The sequence below is a fragment of the Medicago truncatula genome, chromosome 1, assembly GCF_003473485.1.
Source record: "Medicago truncatula cultivar Jemalong A17 chromosome 1, MtrunA17r5.0-ANR, whole genome shotgun sequence".
Classification (NCBI taxonomy): domain Eukaryota; kingdom Viridiplantae; phylum Streptophyta; class Magnoliopsida; order Fabales; family Fabaceae; genus Medicago; species Medicago truncatula.
In genome coordinates, this window is record NC_053042.1 from 336,448 (window position 1) to 359,096 (window position 22,649).

The 22,649-nt window shown below is 30.5% G+C and overlaps 3 protein-coding genes across 3 annotated transcripts; all 3 read right to left on the reverse strand.

The window, feature by feature from the left end:
- Nucleotides 1–1,050: 1,050 nt before the first annotated feature.
- On the reverse strand, nt 1,051–4,839 carry LOC11429594 (early nodulin-93). The gene is made up of 4 exons (XM_003588400.4): nt 4,498–4,839; nt 2,861–2,922; nt 2,010–2,085; nt 1,051–1,464 (listed from the first exon to the last, which is right to left on the reverse strand). The coding sequence occupies exons 1-4, from the start codon at nt 4,607–4,609 to the stop codon at nt 1,352–1,354; spliced, it is 363 nt and encodes a 120-aa protein (XP_003588448.1). The 5' UTR covers nt 4,610–4,839; the 3' UTR covers nt 1,051–1,351.
- Nucleotides 4,840–5,965: 1,126 nt separating this feature from the next.
- On the reverse strand, nt 5,966–10,257 carry LOC11429595 (RNA polymerase sigma factor sigC). Its single transcript, XM_003588401.4, has 7 exons — nt 9,996–10,257; nt 9,009–9,172; nt 8,240–8,767; nt 7,925–8,155; nt 6,803–6,943; nt 6,514–6,696; nt 5,966–6,389 (listed from the first exon to the last, which is right to left on the reverse strand). The coding sequence occupies exons 1-7, from the start codon at nt 10,111–10,113 to the stop codon at nt 6,105–6,107; spliced, it is 1,650 nt and encodes a 549-aa protein (XP_003588449.1). The 5' UTR covers nt 10,114–10,257; the 3' UTR covers nt 5,966–6,104.
- Nucleotides 10,258–11,478: 1,221 nt separating this feature from the next.
- Nucleotides 11,479–15,538, reverse strand: LOC11431306 (amino acid permease 6). Its single transcript, XM_003588402.4, has 7 exons — nt 15,142–15,538; nt 14,578–14,811; nt 13,954–14,047; nt 13,004–13,218; nt 12,727–12,872; nt 12,369–12,596; nt 11,479–12,147 (listed from the first exon to the last, which is right to left on the reverse strand). The coding sequence occupies exons 1-7, from the start codon at nt 15,215–15,217 to the stop codon at nt 11,722–11,724; spliced, it is 1,419 nt and encodes a 472-aa protein (XP_003588450.1). The 5' UTR covers nt 15,218–15,538; the 3' UTR covers nt 11,479–11,721.
- Nucleotides 15,539–22,649: the final 7,111 nt, after the last annotated feature.

Genomic DNA, 22,649 nt, shown 5'->3' on the forward strand with positions numbered 1-22,649 from the left:
CTGACACGATAAGAAATGATAAGAGAAGAGAAACTCTAAATCAATCACTTTATTTTAAAAGTTCTGATACGATAAGAAATGAAAAGTGAATTAAGTAAAAAAAATCATTCTATGCTTAGATATGCTTAGATATCATGTCATCTATTAAAATATCAAGTATAACAAATCTGTGATACCTAAACTTGACATTGTTATTTGCCCGTACGGTCATAGTTTGACAATTACCATATGCTTTTGTAAAGAAATATATTTCTTACCAGACTAAAATTGAAAGAAAGACGAGTCCATAGTTTTTCATTAGGTAACACATAAAAAGGTACGAAATTAAAAAAGTGTAAACAACAAATAAAAGTCTTTAACCAATTTAGATAATGTGTTGTAATTACCAATAAAATAGAATTGCATACCGATAATTGTTAGGCCGGATGCTATGACCGGGGTTCAAACCCGAGTACCTTCACTTGTATGTGTGAGTTTATAATGGCTTTGCCATTTCGTCTATCTACCAAAAAAAAAAAAAAGAATTGCATACCGATAATGGTTGTGGGTGACACCTATCATTTTTTCAAAAAGGAATGCTATCAGCCCTTGTATATTGGTCAATAATCAATATTATCGATTTTTATTGTTTAAAGTGAGTCTGTATCATTCTATAGTTTCAAATAGCCTTGTAGATTATTATATGAAAAATTGTATAGGATTTTTAGCCTATCTTTGAAGTTGATTATTTTGATTACTTTTAATTATATCCAATTTCTATATTTTGTTTAAATTTGTTGATTTGGTTTTCACCTCATTATCACATTAACATTGAAATTTTATTTGTTTAAACTATCATTAAAATTATGTTTGATTTGCAGAATTGGTCTCTTTCACGCTCTTTTATTATTAGTTTAAATTATGGTTAAAATTATGTTTGATTTGTTCTTTCAAAATCAAAGATATAACAATCGTTAGGTGGAGCTATCCGTTTGATAATCAAATCAATCAACTTTAAAATAAGCTAAAATTTTAAATGAAAGAAAGAACAAATCTCAGGCAAACAAGCTCTAACCACCAAGAACACCAAAGTTGAGATGTGATAGAAAATTAAACAAATGGTACATCAACCGTAAATAAAACAAGCTAGATCAATTCCACAAAATCCTCTTTATAAAGCCACTCCACTAATTACTGGAGTAGCAATTCCAAATATAACTGTTACACAACAAGAAAATATTATTTTATTTAAGAATATACACTTTCAAATCCATATACAGACCCAGAAAGCAAAGTTTAGCTACAGGCCTACAGGTTGAATATTACAAGTAGTGCAATCATTCACCAAGACCGGCAACGAGTAAAGCAGCGTCTAAGATGAAACTGTGTCACGATGGTGTCTCAGAGAATTTTCAAGCTGCGCATTCTTTCTCGCACATTCCAAGATAGTTTTATCAGCAGTGATGAAATATGCTGCAATCGATGCTGTTCACCAACCAACAACCAGTGTAAATAATGCATTCAAACACTTGCAAAAAGAGTCAAACTGAATGGAATTTATTATTTTTTGAAAAAATAAAACGGTCAATAATAACATATATAAATATAAGTTCAAGTACAAAAGGTACTTCAATACATATATACACAGAAACAACAAAGAAGAAAACTGAAAGCAGCGGAAACAAAGGAAGCATAGGAGCCCGAAAAATGGTTTGCTCCTTACAAAGCAAGGAAAACTGAAGGGAAAATAAAAAGTTAAGAATTTAATTTGGAGTGGATCGACTGCAAAAGATGAGCCACATTCATACTTCAATGAATTTAGAAAAGGAAGCAATCCTTTTCATAAAGTATATGCATGATGAATATACGAATTTGTTAATGTTATCCTGATCTATTGTTTCTTGCTTCGTAGCTAATTTACAAACAACCATGCTGAAATTACCATTGAAAAGATTTATTTTTCTTCATACAAAAGATAATAGCATGTCTCTCTTAAAAAAAATTGTTGTTATTTTAAGTCGAGATCATACCAGCAGATATGATAAGTGCCTGAGCGGTATAATTGAGGTTTGCCTTTGCCCAAGGAACCATGCGAACAGCAGCCAACTGCAAAATTTGAAGACCTTAACATCAAATAAAATTAAAACTCATGAATGGAGGGGCACAAAATGACCCGGTGTTATTTTCAACAATAACCCATTATCATCCACAAACATCGGAGGGTTACACTTTTCATATTTTCTAATCGTACTTTAATTGGGTTTCAGAAGCTGGTAACAGTAAAAGAGGTTTCAAAAGGTGAATTGTTCTTCAACTCAAACTAACCACATGGATGTTCAATCTTATAAGATCGATTTTGAGTACTACGTTCGGGTAATAGTGATAGGAACTTGGTCTCCTATTACAAAAGAATAGGGAAAATAACCTTGATTACAACACTATAGAGCTTCAAGAATCTACACCTCTCAATGCCTAAAGGACACAATTCTCTTAAGGAAAATGTTGTTTGTCACGAACAAAATATGATTGGTCAATTTCACAGTTATAATTTTCTGTTTTCTATCAAACATCATGTTGGAAATTTGTCCACCTCTAAAAAAAACATGTATCAAGAGATAATTGCTACTTAATGCCTGTTGGTGGTGTAAAATTGCATCACGTAAAAAACAATGTATCAAAGATCCCCTGAAAGATATTCTTTCACCAATTCACGCAGACGTGGACACCAACAAGCAGAAGAAATACGTGGATTTCTATTATATGTGAAAGATGCATCCATGAAACTACATAAACATTGTTTAAATGAAATTTATTTGAAATTAAAAAAAAAACATAGCACAGTATCTTTATTAGCAAGTCTCCGGAAAGAAAAATAACTTACTGTTGGTACAGTACTGACAACGCATGCAACGGCAGCTGCCTTGAATCCAGCACGCACACCTTCTGCATTTCAAGAAAAGGCTAAAGCGTAAGGATATATAATTCATATTTCTCATGATATCTAGCACCCTTTGACAGGTTATCATAACAATGTTAAATAACATGTGGTTTACATATGCCCTGCTCTATTGATAAAAATGAAAATCTAGGAGACAGCGATACCGGCATTTATTTGGTGTATGACCAATTATGAAGCACCGACACAAACATGGACACCGGACACGACCATAGCGAGAATTTGAGAAAATGAAAGTAATTGAATGTAACCACAAGTGTCAGTATCGTGTTGGACAACGGACATGCCTTCAATCTGAAGTGTTGGTGCTACATAGTCCATACAAAATATGCATTACCTTAAGCTAGTCCAATAAAGTTAACATTGATTTTGCCAATCAGCAGAAAAGTAAACAAATAATAGTTCTATATCACCATTCAAGAATTATTTTCCTACAGGAACAAAAGGGAATTTGGGTTCTAGGCCCAACACAACTCCAAAAGCTAGCTCAAGAAATACAAGTGACCAATAACATACATATAATAGACTCTAATACCCCCATATTATAATTTGGACTTTAGACCTAATTCAACTACAAAGCTAGCTTAAGAGAGGAGGATTGTCCAATCTATGGGCAACTTTAGACATAGCTCTACTCGATGAGGGACCTCAACAGCTTGGATTGTTTAAAAATTAAAATAATATGGAAATGAAAGGCATCTGATAGTCCATTCCAACCAATACCTCCCTCTCTCCCTCCTCCTTCTCATTTCTTCTGAATGGTAGAACCATTTTATTCCATTCCATAATCCAGTTTTTTTTCTTTCATTCCATAATAAAAATATCCAAAGAATCATGACACACCATTCCTTCAATCAACATCCATTTCACTTCACTCAACATTACAAATTTACAACATTCAAACATATCGCAAGCAAAACCTTACAATTACTACTAAAGAAATGAAGGTCATTTCCTTTTTTTTTTTTTTAAACAAGAAGCCATTTCCTTTGTTAAATTCAATATAACACATTTATCTAATATACGGAAATATATCCCAAAAAATCATTTGGTGATCCACAAACCAAATGCAGCAGTTCAAATTTTTTTCAACCCTGGTACATAACCAAAAATTCATAAATTAATCACCAAAATCCTAACAAAAAATTTATAATGACCCACATTGTAATAACAACAACATGCAAAAGTGGAGCAATAATCATCAACCAACAAACCCACACGGGTTGGCCTAGTCTAGGCTTGTGACCTTAGAGCGTGCTCCTCGGTCTTAGTTCCAATCTGCCAACTTATGTGGGTTAGTCCATATAGAGCTTTGCTCTGGGTGGGGTTGATCCCCTAGATTAATTGATTAGTAGGTTCTTGGACCGGGAACCGAACATGAAATATCATCAACCAGTAAATAACTCTAACCATAATCATCAACCAATAAATTTATAATCAAAATTGACCAACATAATGCATGACCCACATAATAATTAACATTTTAATTAAACAAAAAAAAAAAAAAAAAAAAAAAACTTGTGAAATAAGTAAGAAAGAATGAGAATGAAAATGTAAAATACCATTAGTACATTTTTTGGTCCTCAAAATCTTCCTCTCTTCATCAGGAGAAGCAATAATGAAAGAATTTCTTTTGGAAACCCAAGCATCCCTAAGCTCTGAAGGAATACCCATTTTTTCTTTTTGTTGTTGTTGTTGATGAATTTTGAATCTTATTTGTAGGAACTAAAAATTGTTACTATTAGCCGACAACGATGGAGAAAACAAAATTGAATTTGGTGTGAAAATGAATGATTGAAGGAATCAATCGATGAAGGGTCAAGCTTGTAATGTATTATTCTTCTTCGTTCATGTTTGGCAGCAATTTTCATGGAAATGCGGTGAGGATATTGGGCTGGGCTATGATTACCAGTGTTCTCCAATTAATTAAAGCCCATCATATTTTTAAGTTTAATTTTAGTGTAAAACTTTTTACACATGAAAAATATATTTTTATATCTTCACAAACTTTATTTAAACTCATATCTATATATTTAGGAACATAAATATTGCAGACCTCAAAAATAAGTTGGTTCGTTTGGTAAGGATTCAACTCAAATCTTACAATGATTTGAGTTCGAATCTCATTCATAATATGAGAATCTCATCAATAGATTTAGGAACATATATATTGCAGACCTTAAAATTAGGGTGGTTCATTTGGTAAGGATTCAACTCAAATCTCACAACGATTTGAGTTCAAATCTCATTTATAGTATGAGAATCTCATTGGTAGATGATACATGTATTTAATTTAATAAACAAAAGTATTTTAAATTTAATTTAATAAAAACAATTTAATCCCACTTGATAAACAAACAGATCAACACTTAAATTTTATCTTTCACTATACAATCCTTTTCGTTTTTTTTTTCTTTCTCATAAGGGTAAGCAGGACAACCAGTACAATATAGCATACAATTCCACCGATTTATAGGCATATAAGTTGGACATCATAGAAATAGATGAAATGAGTAAAAAGTTACAAGTTCACTGAGTTTATTACTCTAAATTCATCATATGTGTATGACATAAGATAGTCGATTCCACTTAGTCAAACAAGACTTCATTGTTGTTGAGTATGACATTAAGTAATTTGAGAGTCAATAAAATAATAGGACAAATCTTAAAAGAATTTGGATTACTTTGCCAAAGAACACAAACAACCTACGAGTTCGAAAACAAAAACATTTCGCAAATGATTAATTAAAGAAAAACCATTCGAAAAAATCCAAGTTTAAATCCTGAGTAGAACAATCATTAACTAGATTTAATTTATCTTCCGACCAAACTTCAAATTACAATGACTCATTTCTCCAAAACAAAACAGGAGGATCATCATTCATCAACATTGTAGAGTTAAGTAAGACTCTCTTCCATCTTTCATTTGGAGATAGATATATAAAATAAAATAATATTATTTTTAAATATCTGTGTTATGAAATGTTGCACTGGCAACAACTGATAACGTTTTTCAAACTAGAAAACTGTAAAAAAAAAAAAAAAACTTTATTTCATACACAGTTCATTCAATAAACTTTGGACTAAGAGTTTGTACACATCCCTCATAATCCTCATATACAGATGAAAATAGATGTCACTGAAGCTTATCAAAAAAACCAATGATAAACTACAGATCCAAATAATAATTCAACTTTGAGATGTTTGTTTCATTCCTTAATTTTGTGAGAGCTTTTTTCTCTATTTTCCTTATCCACTCTTTGCTAACTTTGAAAATCTTCCCTATATATTCAAGAGACTTGGGTTGGTGATCATCATTAAGGCCGAATCGTAGGATTATTATTTGCCTTTCCCTTGAGTCCAAGCTTTGGAGGATATCATGTATATCTTTCTTAATGTGTTGTTTCATGACAGTCTCTTCAGGACTCTCTATCGACAAATCGGGCATATGACCCTGCAGAATTAATATACCAACATACATGGTCATAAAAACACTGACGGAAAAAAGAAAGAAAATGTCATCCGCATGGACACAAGAAGTAACAATGGGGCATACGTGTGAAAAATATTAGTCTTACCATGTATTCAATGCCACGATACATTGAAGAAACTGTTCTTAGACAATGGCTAGCTGACATGATTTTGTCCAGTGAAAGACCTGTCATCTTAGCAATTTCAAGATCATTGGGATATTTCATGGTCGTATTTTTCAAGACCTTCCGTGCTTTCTGGATCTGACTTATTGCCTTGTTCATCGACCACTAAAAAGAATAACAAACAGAAAAATAACGCAAAGATCAAATTCATGGTCTTTCTTGTATTAAATTTGTACTAAGAAACAACCTCCTAAGCAGAAGAGGAACATACAGGAACAGTGATTCCTCGAGCATATTTCGCCACCATTCTTGACATTGATTTCCTTATCCAGTACTGCACATAGGTTGAGAATCGGTATCCTTTTGTACTGTCAAATCGCTCTGCTCCTTGGAGAACACCAATATATCCTACCTATGAAATGTGAAGAGAATAACATATAGGTTATTGAGGAGCATTCATGTATATGTAGATTGTTAAATTTTATTGCTACATTTCTACTTATTGTCAACATGAAAACACTGATCAAACCATTGATGATGGAAGCACTCTACAATTTTCAATTGTCCTTTCCTGCTATTAAGTATTTACAAAATGCTCTGTCTTCGAAAGGATAAAGCAATAAAGTAAAGCACAAGTGAAGTTAACCTAAAGCCATAAGTCATGCAGACAACAAAATTACCAACATCATCATCATCAACTGTTGCATGTCGTTTTGGGTGAAAGGGGATATTATGATGTTTTTGCCCAGAACCTTGACTATGTCTTAGCTTTTCATGTTAATCTCTTTCGTGTAGACTATATAGGCAAATATACTGCCGGATACCGAGTTTCCAAAAAATATTTCCCAATTATACACCCTTGAATATTTCAAATCACCTTGAGTGAACAGAGTTTAAAATCATGTGTAACTTCCCCACTCAAAATACAAGAAGTATTCTTTTTGGTGGTATTTTCCCCGCCAATCATTCTCTATTTTTGCAGTTTATCCACAGAAAACAAGCATATGTAGTGCTTGTTTCTGAAATTCCAGGTCAAAACTTGCAGGTGCACCGAAATTTATTTTTTAGATGAAAACTTAACGGAGGTAAAAGTTTAATTTACCTTGTGTCATGAACTCTATCTATGAACTGATATGATCAATCAACCTAATATCCTTCCATCTAATACACAAACATATATCTTGAATGATTTACAGTTATTTTGACAAAATTTTCATTGTTAAGTCCATAAAATATCCATTGTTAATCACAAAACTCAGGTTCTTGTGATAATTTACAAGAATGAATGATGAATGAGCACACACAGATGAAAAGCCAGACAGAAACTCCTCCACAATAATATATAAAAAATGTCAAACAAAAAAATCTACGCACAATGACACTTAGAAAATACCTGAAGCAAATCTTCCAAAGCTATTCCCATACCCCTGTATTTTCTAGCAAAGTATAGAACTAAGGAACGAGTACTCCGTATCAACTCATCTCTACAATAATAGCCATGATACAGTTGCTGTTGTAGCACCTTCTCATCAACTCCAGATGTTTCTGCCCAGCTACTCAAGCTTACCACTTGCTTTGTATCCTCTTCTATAGCTGTTCTAATTTTCTCTAATTCTGCTAGAACCTGGAGCAGTGCAAAATTTTAATCTTTGCATAATTTACAATCATGGTACCAAATAACTCAATATTTTATTAACGATAAACTAACCTTTACACCTTTTGACATTTCCACCTCCCTTTGAGCAATCACCGCTCTTTTATTTTTAGTATTTGATGCTCTTTTTACAAAAGAAGCCGGTGAAGAACGTAATGGATCTTCTTGATTATCGTCTAAAGGCAAGGACCGAGAGGAAGGTGCTATGGAAACGGATCCTCTCTTTCTTCTTCTATTTTCCTTTCTTTTGCTGGAATGGACAATAACTTTACCTGTATAGTCATCTACTTTGTGGTTTCTCTTATTCTCTTCAACTTGTTCAAGAACTTTGTGAGTACAGTTCGATATGCATGAGGTTCCGAAAGATGTTGTTAGACAAACATTGAACAACTCAAGAGCTCCAAGCTTTTCTAGTTGCAATATAATATTCTTTTCCAACCTCAATGCTTCAGAATCAGCAAAAGTTTCTTCTAAAACACCAAGGTTCTCCATTAACAAACCGAAATGTGACTCCTCAAAAGGTAAATGCGAGTTATCTATCATTTCATGCACACTGCTAAGCGACCTCTTTCCTTTATTTACCTGAAAAACAAACATTTTTAAGATTTTCCCCCAATTTTAGCTATCAACATAAAAACAAATTGTATTCAATCTTCTAAAATAAGGTCTGTGACTGCGACATCAAGTTTTTGATATCTCTGCCACTGTGATTTTTGCAGCATCAGGACACATTTGACAGCGATTCTCTGCAATAGCAAAGATCGCGACGTGTCTGCAATTTAAAACCATGATTGTATACAAAGCAAAGGATTATGTTGAACACCTTTGTTAGTTCTCCTCCTTGCAATAAATCTTTTTCCGGTGCTTCCAATGCTGATGAAAATGCAAATGTCTTTCGAAAATCTTTCTGCAAAGTTTCTCCTTCCTCATAAACTGTTGAAAGCAAAGACAACCTCACGGGGTTGAATAAAGTTTCCCTGCCTCCAGCTACATCACATTTAAACCCAAAATTCAGAGTGAAAAAAAGAAAAAGAAATAGCATCACAATACTTCTTCTAACTATGAAATGTAAACTATGATATCCTTCTTCTAACTGGAAATCACATTCCAAGACACCTATACACACACACGCTAAGAAGCATATATATATATATATATATATATATATATATATATATATATATATATATATATATATATATATATATATATATATATATATATATATATATATATATATATATATATATATATATTCGTATTAACATTTTGGTTCTTGGGGGAATCGGTCCGGAGTTCAGTTTGGAGGTAAGTAAAGTCTGGTCAAAGATTGTTAGCAAGGGTTTGAACTTGGATACTCTTGATCAATTGGAACTAAGAAGCATACATAGAAATTGAATATGTAAATTATAAATATAATTCAGAACTTGACAAGATTATAATAAACTTATGAACTTAATGCAATGAGAGTGTAAAGATTTTCTACACTAATTCAATCATAATTGTTGGATTTGGATTGGATCACTAAATATATCTGGAATTTAATGAAGATAATGTATAATTATTTTACACATCCATCCAAATAATATGTAATCACGTCAATTAATGAATAATAACTTTACACTGACAAAGCAAACTAATTAAACTCACACTGTCATACAAAGGATTGTTGGCGTAAAAAGTTTTACACCAACGGTGCATCAAAATCAATCTCTAAATTTAGTATCAAAATAGCTATTATTACTCTAAGTAAATGGAAGGAATTAGAATTAACATTAGTATAATAGAAAAAGGAAGAAAAGGAACTAACCAGAAGATGAAGAAGAGAGGAAGATATGTGAATTGGAGAAGAAAGGAGAAGAGTGGTGAAGAGGGACAGTACTATATCTGAGTTTTGTGTTTAGTCTAAAACCAAAACAGAGACCCATAATTTTATTCTATGTTCCATGAAAGTGTTGTGCAAAGTTGAGGAAAGGAATTAGTGTTGTTTTGTTACATAAAAAGTTAAGGATAAATGTTGCTGTTGTCACAACCACCACCAGTTCTTCATCTCCCTTGCAATGGTTCTAAATATTTTCTACATTTTTCTTTTTATTTTTCAAATAAAACTTAAGGCTCAATACTTGGGCTATTACATTTAGTTTTTAATTTTGGGGATATTGTTTGCACCACATTATTTTTTATATACACCCTTCTCTTTATTTTTATTTTTTTTCTACTCTTTCTGGTTCTAGAAAGTAGTAGAAGCTAACTTTCAATATAAAAGTTATCAACTCTTGAGGACGTGTAACTATTACAATGTTAATATGGATGGATCCACTTATAATAAATTGGGGCAGCTGCCCCCACAACCTCATTTGTTTTCTTTATAAACAATTTTATGATTTTATTTTTATTACATTAAGAGCAACTTTATTGGCTATATTTTGACATGTAATTAAAAAGGAGAGTCTTTTGCAAAAGTTTTCATTGGAGTTTGACAAATTTTAATCACCGTACTCTATTGAAGCAACTCTCTTATTCATTTGTTGATGTTATTTCTATAGTAAAAAGGTGAAAAGATGAACGAGTGTAATCAAAATTAAACAAAATATTAATATGTTTGGTGAGACGTAGAACCTATTATAAGTTTTGAATAATTAGAGTAAAAAAAAATGAGATTTAAGGTTTTATGACTCGATAAGATCCAAAAAAATAAATTTTGATATAGTTTACCATTTGAGTATAATGAATGAACGCGTCCAAGGTTCATTCATTCATACTTCATAGTATATTCTACATTTTCTTTGTAAGTGTTTTTTTTTTTAATCTTTTTCTCTCTCTTTTCTTGGTATTTAGTAGAGTATATTATATTATATTATATTATATAATTATATTATATTGAACAACATCAAAGCATGGGGATCATGGCCTTCAATAGTCCCCCTTCTAACTCGGCCTCCATTAAGGGTGAATGAAACTAGGGAATCGACATTTTTAGAATATAATAGTGTTGACCATGAAATGGTTTCTGGCACAGTCAAGGGGGTCATTGTTTCTTATATGAATGATTTGTTAATCTCTTGATTGTCCTTCAAAATAGTAGCAATGCAATAGTTTTCTGGGGCTGTTTGTTTCCTTATATCTTTTCTTTATCAATATCTAGCTCATATTCTTTAGGTTACTTATATAGGTTTGAGTATCCTTGTACTCTATTATATTTCAAAATATTTGATGTTTAAATAAAAAAAGTACTAACAAAATACTATAATTTTTAGGGTACTTCTGAAATAAAATTTGATGGACATACAAACTTAAATGAAGCCTCTACTGAATAAGAAAGGTTATAGTTTAATTTACAACCATTTTTGGGATTATTGTTCACTACATTAATATTGTACTCCTTGTAGGTGTTGAATTTTTCCACTATCAATAAGCACTTGATCATAATGGTACAATATACTTGGATTGGACTTCTAGTAAGTAACTTATTTAAGACAAGAAAAAACATTGGCAAAGAAAAAAAAATAGCATTCCACTAGAAAATTAACAAAGTATCATTGTTCTCCTCTGAAGGGTTTATATGTCTTGAGTGATGTTGCAAGTCCTTGAATTGATCCAGCAGCTGAGATAATAGAAATGACCAAACATAGCCAACTTAATATCTTAAGCCAAGTCCATGTGAATGAATATTTTGGCATGTTGGTTTTCTTAATGTACATCTCTATAGGGAAGTAAACTGTTAATGGATAGAAAGATAGTGAACCAATTAGTCCCAAGAAATCATTGAAGAATGGGAATAACATGGCAATGATAGCAGTGATAATCACATAACAACTCCTCCATATTACTCTAAAGTAATTCACATTATAGCTTCCATATAGTGGAATATTCATGGCATGTTCTCCATTCACAAATTTGCTGTCTGGCCATTTTTGTTTGCTTTGGCCCTCAACAAAGCCAAATATGGGTTGGACAAAGACCTGCCCATAGGAAATCACACATTAGCTTTACTCATATAGGTCAGACGTTCAGATCAAGATCAGACAACTCAACGTTCTAATTTGTAAATCAGATACAAATTTTATAAGTTAGAACAAGAAGTTTGATTTTATTTTAAACAATTTATTTTGTTAATAAATATTTAAATAAAGTTAGGTTAAAATTATTAATATTTCAGGTCTTTAAGTTATAATTTATTTACCTGGTATGCACCAATTAAGTGAACTGCAATGCAAACATTGGCAAAGTCTATTAGCCAAAAGGGCTCATAGAAGCCAAATCCTGTGAGAAAATTTCCTGGTGCATCATTTCCAAATGCAGCATAACCTAAGGTTCCACATAGCACATAAAATAATGTTGTTGTCAAAATTCCAATTAAACTTGCTCTCTTCATAACTCTGTTTTCTGGAGGGCTTGATTTCAAAGTATCCTGCAATAGTACATATATAGGACCTCATTAAAAATGATTTTTCATATAAACTAAAATTAAAAAGTGACATATTTATAAGATTTAAATGGTATATCTAAACCAAATATTAATTAATAAATAAATTACTTGCCTGGATCTCAATGAGCACATTAGAAAATGCATAGGCAAATGCAATGTCACCAATAGCTTGGAACATCCTCCACACCTTTTCTGTTGCAGTAACATCTACCCCAATTTGCACACCAGTTAAGGATGTTGTCACATGATTTCCCCCACCTTCAAACATTGACAAAAAGGAATTATTATTATTATTATTTAATAATGTGACCATGACCATTTTAATATAAGATATTAATTAACTATATGGTACCAAAAAAAAATATAGTTGAAGTGATGCAATTTGTTACCTGCAACTTTGGCTACGGAAAGGCCAAGGCCAATGGAAGAGTAAGCAAAAGACATAACTGCTGCAACAATTGAGAGCCAAGAGAGCTCATGGAAATTGGGTATCTGGCAAAGAACAATTTGAATGCAAGCAAAAATGATCATGAAAGGGTTATTTGAGACATAGCACTTGTCTTGATGTCCATGCTTGTGAAAGCAGTTTGATCTTTGTACAGCCCTGATAAATAATGAAAACAAAAAATTGATCATCACTTCTAAAAATAGTTGAATTAATTGGGGATATAAATTAGATACGGGTTTGTCTAACATGTGCAATATTGCACATGTTAAGGTAACTAAAAGTAGTAATTTTTGATTGAAAACCAACAATTATTGATTAAAAGCTACATATTTAATATAAAAAACACAAGTTCCAAGTTAAAGTTACTACTTTAAACTTCTTAACATGTGCAAATTTGCACATGATAGAAAAACCCATTAGATACAAGTCCCTTTCAAAACAAATTCTTCTATTTTTCAATTTTGTCAATAATTCAATTTTTTAGTAGTGGTGAATTTATTGACGTCTATTTAGTGCATGTTTGGATTGACGAGAATTATGGTAAACTACAATTTTTATTTTGTAAAAGTTAGACTTTATATAGCTTCATCAAAATCATAGTGTACTATGGTTTTATCAAACTAATATTCCAAAAATGCTCTAAAACATTACCTATTCAACTATTGATAGTACAAGGTACATAAAATTCTCTTGATATTCTTCCTCTTATTAAATAAATTATTTTCTCACTTTTTTTTTTTTTTGAGAATTCAGAACACTTACTACTATGCGTTTAGTATATTGTTGTACTTAAATATAATATCTACAATTTATAAATAATTAAGTGTTTCATCAAGAACCTTAGATATATTTACCCTACATACTTAGTCAAAAGTTGATGAGAAAACTTACACCATACTAATTGATGCAGTTATTGTGTAGCCGATGGTCACACCTACAAGATTTATATACTGAGCCAATCCACATAGCTGAAATTTTCTGCCTCCTATCAAAGAAAATCATGTGAAAAATTAAAGGTGAGCTATTTTTATCAATTTAATAAAAAAAATGAATTATTTCTAAGACTAGTTAAGAACGTAAGAAATAATTATTTTTTGTGTTGGAAATAATTAACTAATAAAACCAGGTACATGAAAAGATTCAACAACAGAGTGTCTCAAGTCTCTACAATTTTTTTAAAAGACAAGATGTCTATAGAATCATTGGTAATCAAACAAGCTGTTATGAATTCATCTAGTATAAATATTAGACAATGATTAGGGTATGATTAAGTGTCTCATCACATTTGGTCTATGATTGATATTTAAAAATTGCTCAAAATTTCGATAACAATCAACTGTGTCCTCACAACTAATCAATTGTGAGGACGAGTAATATCATAAACTTTCTATTCAAAACATTAACCGATTTTCAAGTTTCGATCCACTGTATACCATGTAAGACACTTCCTCAAACCGCTTAAACATTAACATGCAACATAAAAATGGTTATATAGTAAAGTTTTTTAATTAGTACCTAGGTTAGCTCTGACAACTTCAGTGTAAGTGTAGTTTCTCTTGCCATGAACAGGATCAGGTGAACGGTAACAATCAGCAAGAAGAGTGGAAGTGAAATAGGTAATGAAAGAAAATGCAAAGAGAACTGCAGGACCAGCTACCCAACCCATTTGTGCTATTGCCCATGCTAGTGATAGAACTCCAGAACCAATCACAGCCGTTATAATATGTGCACTAGCAGTTAACCATGTCCCTTCAAATTCATCAAATCAAAACCATAGCAAAATTAGTACAATAAAAATAAAATAAAAAATTTGAAGAAGCTAAAATGGAATATATTACTGAAAGTCTGGAAAAATCAGCATAAAAAGTGTCAAAAAACCAGTTGAAAGAGTATCAATTTACAATAAAATATTACCAGCATATAAAAATGCATATTTATAGTTAGAGATAAAGCTCAAATATAATTTTTATAGTGCGAACTCAAAATAAATGGTTTCATAATAGTATTTGAATCTATCTATGTCATGTTATCATTTACGCATCAAACTCAGTAGTAATAAACATGGTACTTATGGAATACCAGTTCTCTTGGCTCGTCCATCGTCGTCGAAGTTTTTGTCTTCGGGGCCATAATTTTCTGGGGCTTCTATATGCATGATGTTCTATTAGTGAAACCAACTACCTTCTCAGTTTCTATTTGAGATATAGTTAGTGTGTGCCCTTCAAACCACGCAAAAAGAATGGAAAAGAGGAGAAAAGAAAGTGGTTTGGTGTATTTTTCAGTTGGTGTTTTGCTTTAAGGTGTTATCTACCTATATAGAGCTTTTTGAACTCTATAGTAGAAGTGTTGAAGGGAACATAAATGTTTGAATTATAGGAAAACTATGAAGAAAAATGGTTATTATATAGAGAATAATTTAGAGAGAAAGGGAAGTCAAGGGTTAGTTGTATGGCACATGTAATTCAAACATACGTGAGGAATTTATTTCAATACAAGTGGGTTACTTTATGAAGAAGAAAAAAAATTGAACTATAGAGGAATAATATTGAAAATTCAAAAGAATAAAAAAAAAAAAAAGAATTCAAAGAATATTGAACTTGGTTGAAAGTTGAAATAAAGTAGAATATTTTTACAAGCATGTGAACCATCGAAAGTGGCACATTTTGGTCTATGTTATGGAACCAAAGTGTCCCTACACTTTTTGTATTTTTAGTTTTAAACCATTCATTTTAGAGATTATATTTTATGTAGGGTAGAGACTATTGGTTTACCAAGGTGCCACAAATACTTTTCTGACTAAGACATTCAAATATGGCCTTTCCTCACTTGATTCCCTTATTTTGTGATGGACAGCGGTCCTCTCCTCTCATTAAGAATTAGGGGAGAGGTGCAAGTAGCATAAGGACAAAAACCATGACAAATAAACAAAATAATATGTGACACGTTTGGCAGAGAATCAGATTCACTATGCATGTGATTAGGAGATCATTTCCTAACTTGTGTCTATCATATCCTAAAAGATTCATCCCTTACATAAAGTTGTGTACTTTCTTTTTACAAAGTGAATTTAAGAGAAATGATGTTGGGTAGTTCATTGATTTGAACTAAATGATAAAGAGTTAGAGGTCTTGAATTTAAACTCGAATAAGTGATTAAGTGTTAATCTAATAACATTTATCTCCTCCAATCACATTAGTAGATTATATTAGCGGGGCGTAAACCTGAACTTCATTTTTAAGTTTTATTATTTTATCATTAGACAAACTCGAAATTAATTTTTTGTAGTTTTAGATATTATTAAAACTTTGCCATAAAAAAGACAAAGAGAAGAAAAAAATAAGATTGATATTAATTGAGTGAGAAAACAATAAGAAGAGATCTAAGCCATGAGGGTAAACAATATTGAAAAGAGAGAAAGGGTTAAAAATTGAAAATAAAAAGTGAGATGTAATATATTTTGTATTCTTAATTATTACTTTTTTTTTTGTTACATTTTCTTAATCATTACTTGAATGGGTATTTTTTCTATATTAAATGGATCAAATTAAATAATAAGATTGTTAATTGAATGAGTAATTTTTTAAAATAATATAATAAGTAATTAATATGAATATTGCATCCGGCCTAAACCAACTCAATCTCATCTAATATGAGATTTTTTTTCTTAGCAAACTCTCTCACCTTAAGGTGTGTAAGCATAATCTGAGTTGCTAGATAGTGGTGACCTGATAGCAGGAAATTTAATAAATTATGTATAAACTTTAATTTCATATTAAAATTTGAGTTGAGCATAAATTAATCATATAAAATTGGCATGTAAGGTGAAAAATGCATTTATCACTTTTTTTTTAGCAAAGCAAGATTAATGCATTTCATTTATAATCAAAGAGTACAAAGTAGATGGTACATCATGACAAATATGGGGTTAGGATGAGATAAGTATGTTCTAATTATACTATTAGCACCCCTATTAGTTTGTCTTCGAATATACGCGTTACAATGCCGAAATTACAATTCAAAAGACCTCTACATTGTGATACAAGGTCACTGAACTCGTTACGAGGAACAATAAAAGAAATAAGGACATAAACTAGGATTTTAATTACTATCCGTTTCAAACAAGACATCATGTATTCCGTTTAAAATTGTCATTTTGATTGATTCTAACAAGGCAAAGGGTACAACTTCTAGAATAGAGGCGGAGGAAGTAAGAAATCAGATTTAGCAATTAAGAACTTCCCCAAAGAGTTTCGAAAACATATTTCATACCCTAACAAAGTATATTATCATGAAAGATTGATGCATCAGCATTACACTTTGTCACGCCGGCGAGAGGCTTAACCCAAGAGGTAAGATGATTCACATTTTGTACGTGATGTTTAGCTCGTTGCATTCATCACATATAAATACATGTTTATGTCATATTTCTCAATATCCAAGACGACTTTTAGCAATGTACTGGTATATATGAGTACATATAAATAATTGTTAATTAAATAACTTAGTGGTACGTTTGACAAAATAATTGGATTCATTATACATGTGGTTAGGAGATAAATTCCTAACTCTTGTCTATAGAAAAGTATGCATGTAGCGAAAGATGGTTCCTTTAAGACTTTGTTTGGGAGTTTGGAGAAGAATGGAGAGGAGGGCTATGGAAAAATGAGATTAAAGGGAAAAAAATAGAAAATCTTTAAAAAAAATTGAGATTATTTTTCTAGTGAATGATAAAAGAATATTTATGCTTAATGCACTTTTAATTTTGTGAGTATTATAACAATATATATTAAATTTTGAAAATTTACCTAAACAATACTATTTTTTAGTTCTCCCAAATTAGAGGATTTTGTATTATTAAGAAAATTAAGCCCCTCAAAGTCCTCTCCTCTCAAAGTTCTTCATTCTTTTTACTTCTTTCTTCTTTTTTTTAAACCAAAAAAGAGAAGAAAAAAATAATGATATAAAATGAGTGAGAAAAGAATAAGAAGAGATCTAAGTCAAAGGGGATGAAAAAAATAATATTAGAAAGTTTGAGATCCTTATTTATTAATTTTGTTACGTCTGCAGCAATTTAATCTAATTTTTTTCCGCTCATTTGCTTTATTAGGTTTGCAATTATTTAACCTAACAAATTCCATCTAAAAAAATGCATCGCACCAATTTCATTCCTATCCTCTTGCCTTTTTTTTTTGAAGAAAATATTTTCTACACTTATTTGATGATGCACGTTTGTTCTATAAACTATGAGCATATCAATGATCACGTTTGATGCCTTCTATTTTATACTTTTTTGTTCTAGAAACTATGAGCATATTAATGATTGTCTTCTATTTTATACTTTTTTTTTCAGCTACCCTAATTTCCATGTAAACTTGGTTATATATACCCGAATTATTGATAGGATTACCGAATTTTCTTTTATAATATTTTCAGATTTCATACATTTTATGAAGTGTTTTATTTTATCTACTATGAATTATCACGTGTTATTTTTCATTGTTACCTATTATATATTATATTTTATTATTCGTATGTCAATTCCTTTACAATAAACTTGAGCGGAGCACGGTCAAAAATCTAGCTAAAATAATTCTGTTATAATTAAATTATAAGTTACTATCTTATTTTAATTCTATCATTAGCATTAGCATATGTCACACCTTCAAATTTTCATGCACAGAGTCGTAAACGTTGACCTTTGTTGCTCACTTTCTCTCTATGATTTGTTTGGACTCAATTTTCTCTCAATAATTGAGGTGTGCTATGATGTGATGGCATGTGGTTAATATCAACTTAAGCAACATAGTGCAATAGTTGTCAAACTTTTTTTCATATCTAAATTTTTCTATTTTTATCACATTATTAATATTTCACTTTTCCCTTATATGGTGGATCTCTCTTTCCATTTACTAATAAAGTTGCACACACTCTTTTAGGAAATGTGGAGCATGAAATTTGACTAAATGACACAAAATTGAGTTGTGTTTAAAAATATTTGCAGAGTTGTACACAAAGGTTAAAATTATCATGAAATATATTACGTGTAAAAATCTTTACTCAAACACCTAAAAATAGTTGAATATTAACAAAAAATTAAACCAAAAAAATTGGTCATCAATTTTAGCATTTCAGGTAAGGAATTTGTTTTCAGTAATTCAACATTTTTAGAAATAAAGGAGTAATGTAAAAAGATAGAGTAAGAAAACATAAATGATATATTTTTTATTTTGTTGTGTAATTTTTTCTCCTTTAGTATAGTATATCTTGCAAGTTGCAACAATAATAGCATATGTTCACACCTCCGACAATAATGAATACCGTATACATTTTGACTTCAAATAAATAATAAGGATAAAATTTGTTTGTTTGTATGTTCTTCAAATTATTTAAATGTGTCAGACATCAGTTCACCTGTATATCTCAACTGCCCATTTTTACATATCTGAAAGTAAGTGAGTGTGATTAATGTTAAAGAATTTTAAGCTCTGTTTTGGAGTTTGGATAAGGGAAGAAGAGGTTGAGAGGTGAGTAGAGATAATGACAGAAAAATCTTTATTTTTTGAGATAGTATATTTGTAGAAATAATAATTGAATGTTTGTGGTTAATATATTTTTTATTTTAATGAGAATATTATATTTGAAGAGTTTATGAAAATCTTTTTTTAATGCATTTTTTATTTTATTTTAGAAATATTAGTATTATAAAAGAAGAATAGTCTATGAGTAAGATTTTTCTTTTTCAAGAAGAAAAACCTCACTCGTTGACCGTTCTTTTTCACAATTTTATTTTCTCTTTTCTTTTTTCAAACTCTCCCATATGAAACTTTCAAACAAAGTATTAAAATAAATTTTTAAGACTCAGATAGATGGTTTTTTTAGTGGCAACTAAAAGAAACATCATATTTTTCAACTTAAGGAGAAAAATCTACAACATTTATTTAACAAAGTTAAACTTCGATCTTTTTGTGATTGAAAGTGAAATATGTTTCTTTTGTTTTCGACTACAATTTTTTGTGGTTAAATCCCCTTATCAGTTTGAGAGCAGTTTCTTATAGTTTGTTTACATGTAATTCTTCCGGTCATGTGTGTTTTCCGTTGTTGCGTCGTAATTGTTTAATGTTATCTAAGTCTTTTTCGGACACTTCTTATGGTCAGTGGCGGAGCCAGGAAATTTATGGAGCCCGGGCAAAAATTGTATCGCAAATTCACATGTGACATAATATATAATCAGTCATAAATCGAAATAATTTTTTTTTTGAATTTTTTTTCCTCAAAAAAAAATAAAAGAGGTTTATCATTTTGTCAATTAATAAATTTCAATTTCAATTAATTATAAATAATTTTTTTTTTGAATTTTTTTAAATAACATGTATTGTAATTCGAGATTTTTATTATTTATAACCTTGTAATATATGCGAAGTCCAAAAAAGCAACCGAGAGATTGAATTTTTTCATGATTTTTTAGAGGCGAGTTAAGAACGTTAAAATATGGCTTTACACAAATAAAATATAAATTTTTGACAAAATGAAAAATTAATTATGAATTTTTAAAGTGTCAAAAGCTCAAAAAACAAAACAACGGAAATCTCGACCTATAAATCGAATTTTGAGCTCATTATTTGCAGAGACATCTATAAAAATACATAAAAATGATCCGTAAAGTTTCATAACATTTCGAAGTCGTTTACATTTATTTTGATTTTTTAACCAGAACATGCAAAATTGAAAGAAAAAAAATCCGCGTAAGCGTATACTCACAAGTTACAATGGTAGAATATATGTTTTGTATTTTACAGAGTCATTTTTTAGACATAATGTATATTACAGGGTCAATTTGAACAATTAACCCGTTAAAATAAGAGAGATGAACCCGTCAATAATGTGTTAAATAAAATTCCGAGACCTATTTGCATATGAGAATTTTCAGATTGCCCAAATTTTTCTTTTTGTAACTGTGTTAATGGACTTTTGGGTTGGATCTAATGCACAAAAATTATCGATCGAGCCCGGACGACCGCCCGAAATCGCCGGGTGGTGAAACCGCCCTGCTTATGGTGGAGAAAACTTGACGGTCTAATTAATATCTTTCATTTTAGTTTGTTTAAAAATTTACTCCCTCCGTTTCAAAATACATGTTCATTTTGGAGAAATTGCACTAACCAAGAAACCAAATAAATTTTGTTATTTTTGATGAAAATATGTGTGTGTTTTCTATAATATCCTTAATCATTTATTATTTCATTTTATTTTTTTTTCTCTCTACAATAAATATGCAAGGGTATTATTGACAAGACAATAATTAATGTTGCATTGAAACTTGAAAGTGACAAGTATTGTGAAACAAAATTATTCTCTAAAATGGACAAGTATTATGAAACGGAGGGAGTAACTATTAATAAAACTCTCAACAACAATAGAATACCAACTAAATAACCATTATTTAAAAATAAAAAAAACTAAACAACCATTAACAGGCTTAACTAAATTGTTCTAACCTCGTTAATTGGGATTAGAATTCATTACAGCAATAAAAATACGCAATTGCACATATATGAATTGATTTCATCAACTTATGTTACACCATTATTAATGCATGGAATATGAATCTAAGTGAGTATAGAAATTACTAGTCTTAACAAGTGTTTTAAAAACACACGTTAAAGAATTACAGATAGAAATTTTGTTTTAGAAATTGTGTATTAATTTTTTGTTAGGAATCGTATAAGATAAAGTTTCTACTTTTAATTTACTAACTCTTAAACACTCCTTAACGTATGCCAATAATATTATTCTAACCGTATGTAGTTATCCATTCAAAATCTTAAAAAAGAAATCCAAACAAATTACGAGCAAATATATCAATAACAATGGTATCCAAAGTATACAAAGTTGACAACATACATTTTTCCATCACTATCTACTCTGTCTAGTTTCTACAATTACCTTATCTTAGCACATGCATGGAATATCTTATAACTTGTCATCTTTGCATTTAATTACCAATATAAAAAACCATATTGTGGTTCTTAATTAAATTCTTTTGTCCTCTCCTTCTTCGAGTAGCCTCATGTAACAGTATATATTCGTCAAAGATGGCAACGTCTTCAAATTTTTATAAAGAAGTTGGACTATCTATCGAACCTTTCAATTCCATGCATGGTAGGTGGAAATAGGGACAGCTCAGATAGTGACCCATCAACTTAAGATACCTTTCATATCTTTTCTATATAACTCAAATAACTATCTATAAATCATCCATTTATTTTCTAAAGTACGTACCTTCTCTAATTTAATTAGTTTCTAAAGTATATAAATGTAATATGTAGGGTCTCTTTGGGAAAAAAAAAAAAAAGAGCTTTTAGCTTATAGCTTATAAGCTTGTTTGACAAAAAAAGTTCTGTTTGGTAACACTTTTTTACCATGAGCTTATAGCTTATTTCACGAGCTTATAAACTATTTTTCAGAAGCTATTCCAAGTAGCGTTTGAGCTTATAGCTTATAGCTTCTCACTTTTTCTTCCAATTTTACCCTTATTATTTCATTTAAATTGTATTTTTATCCATTATAATTTTTATAATAAGCTACGT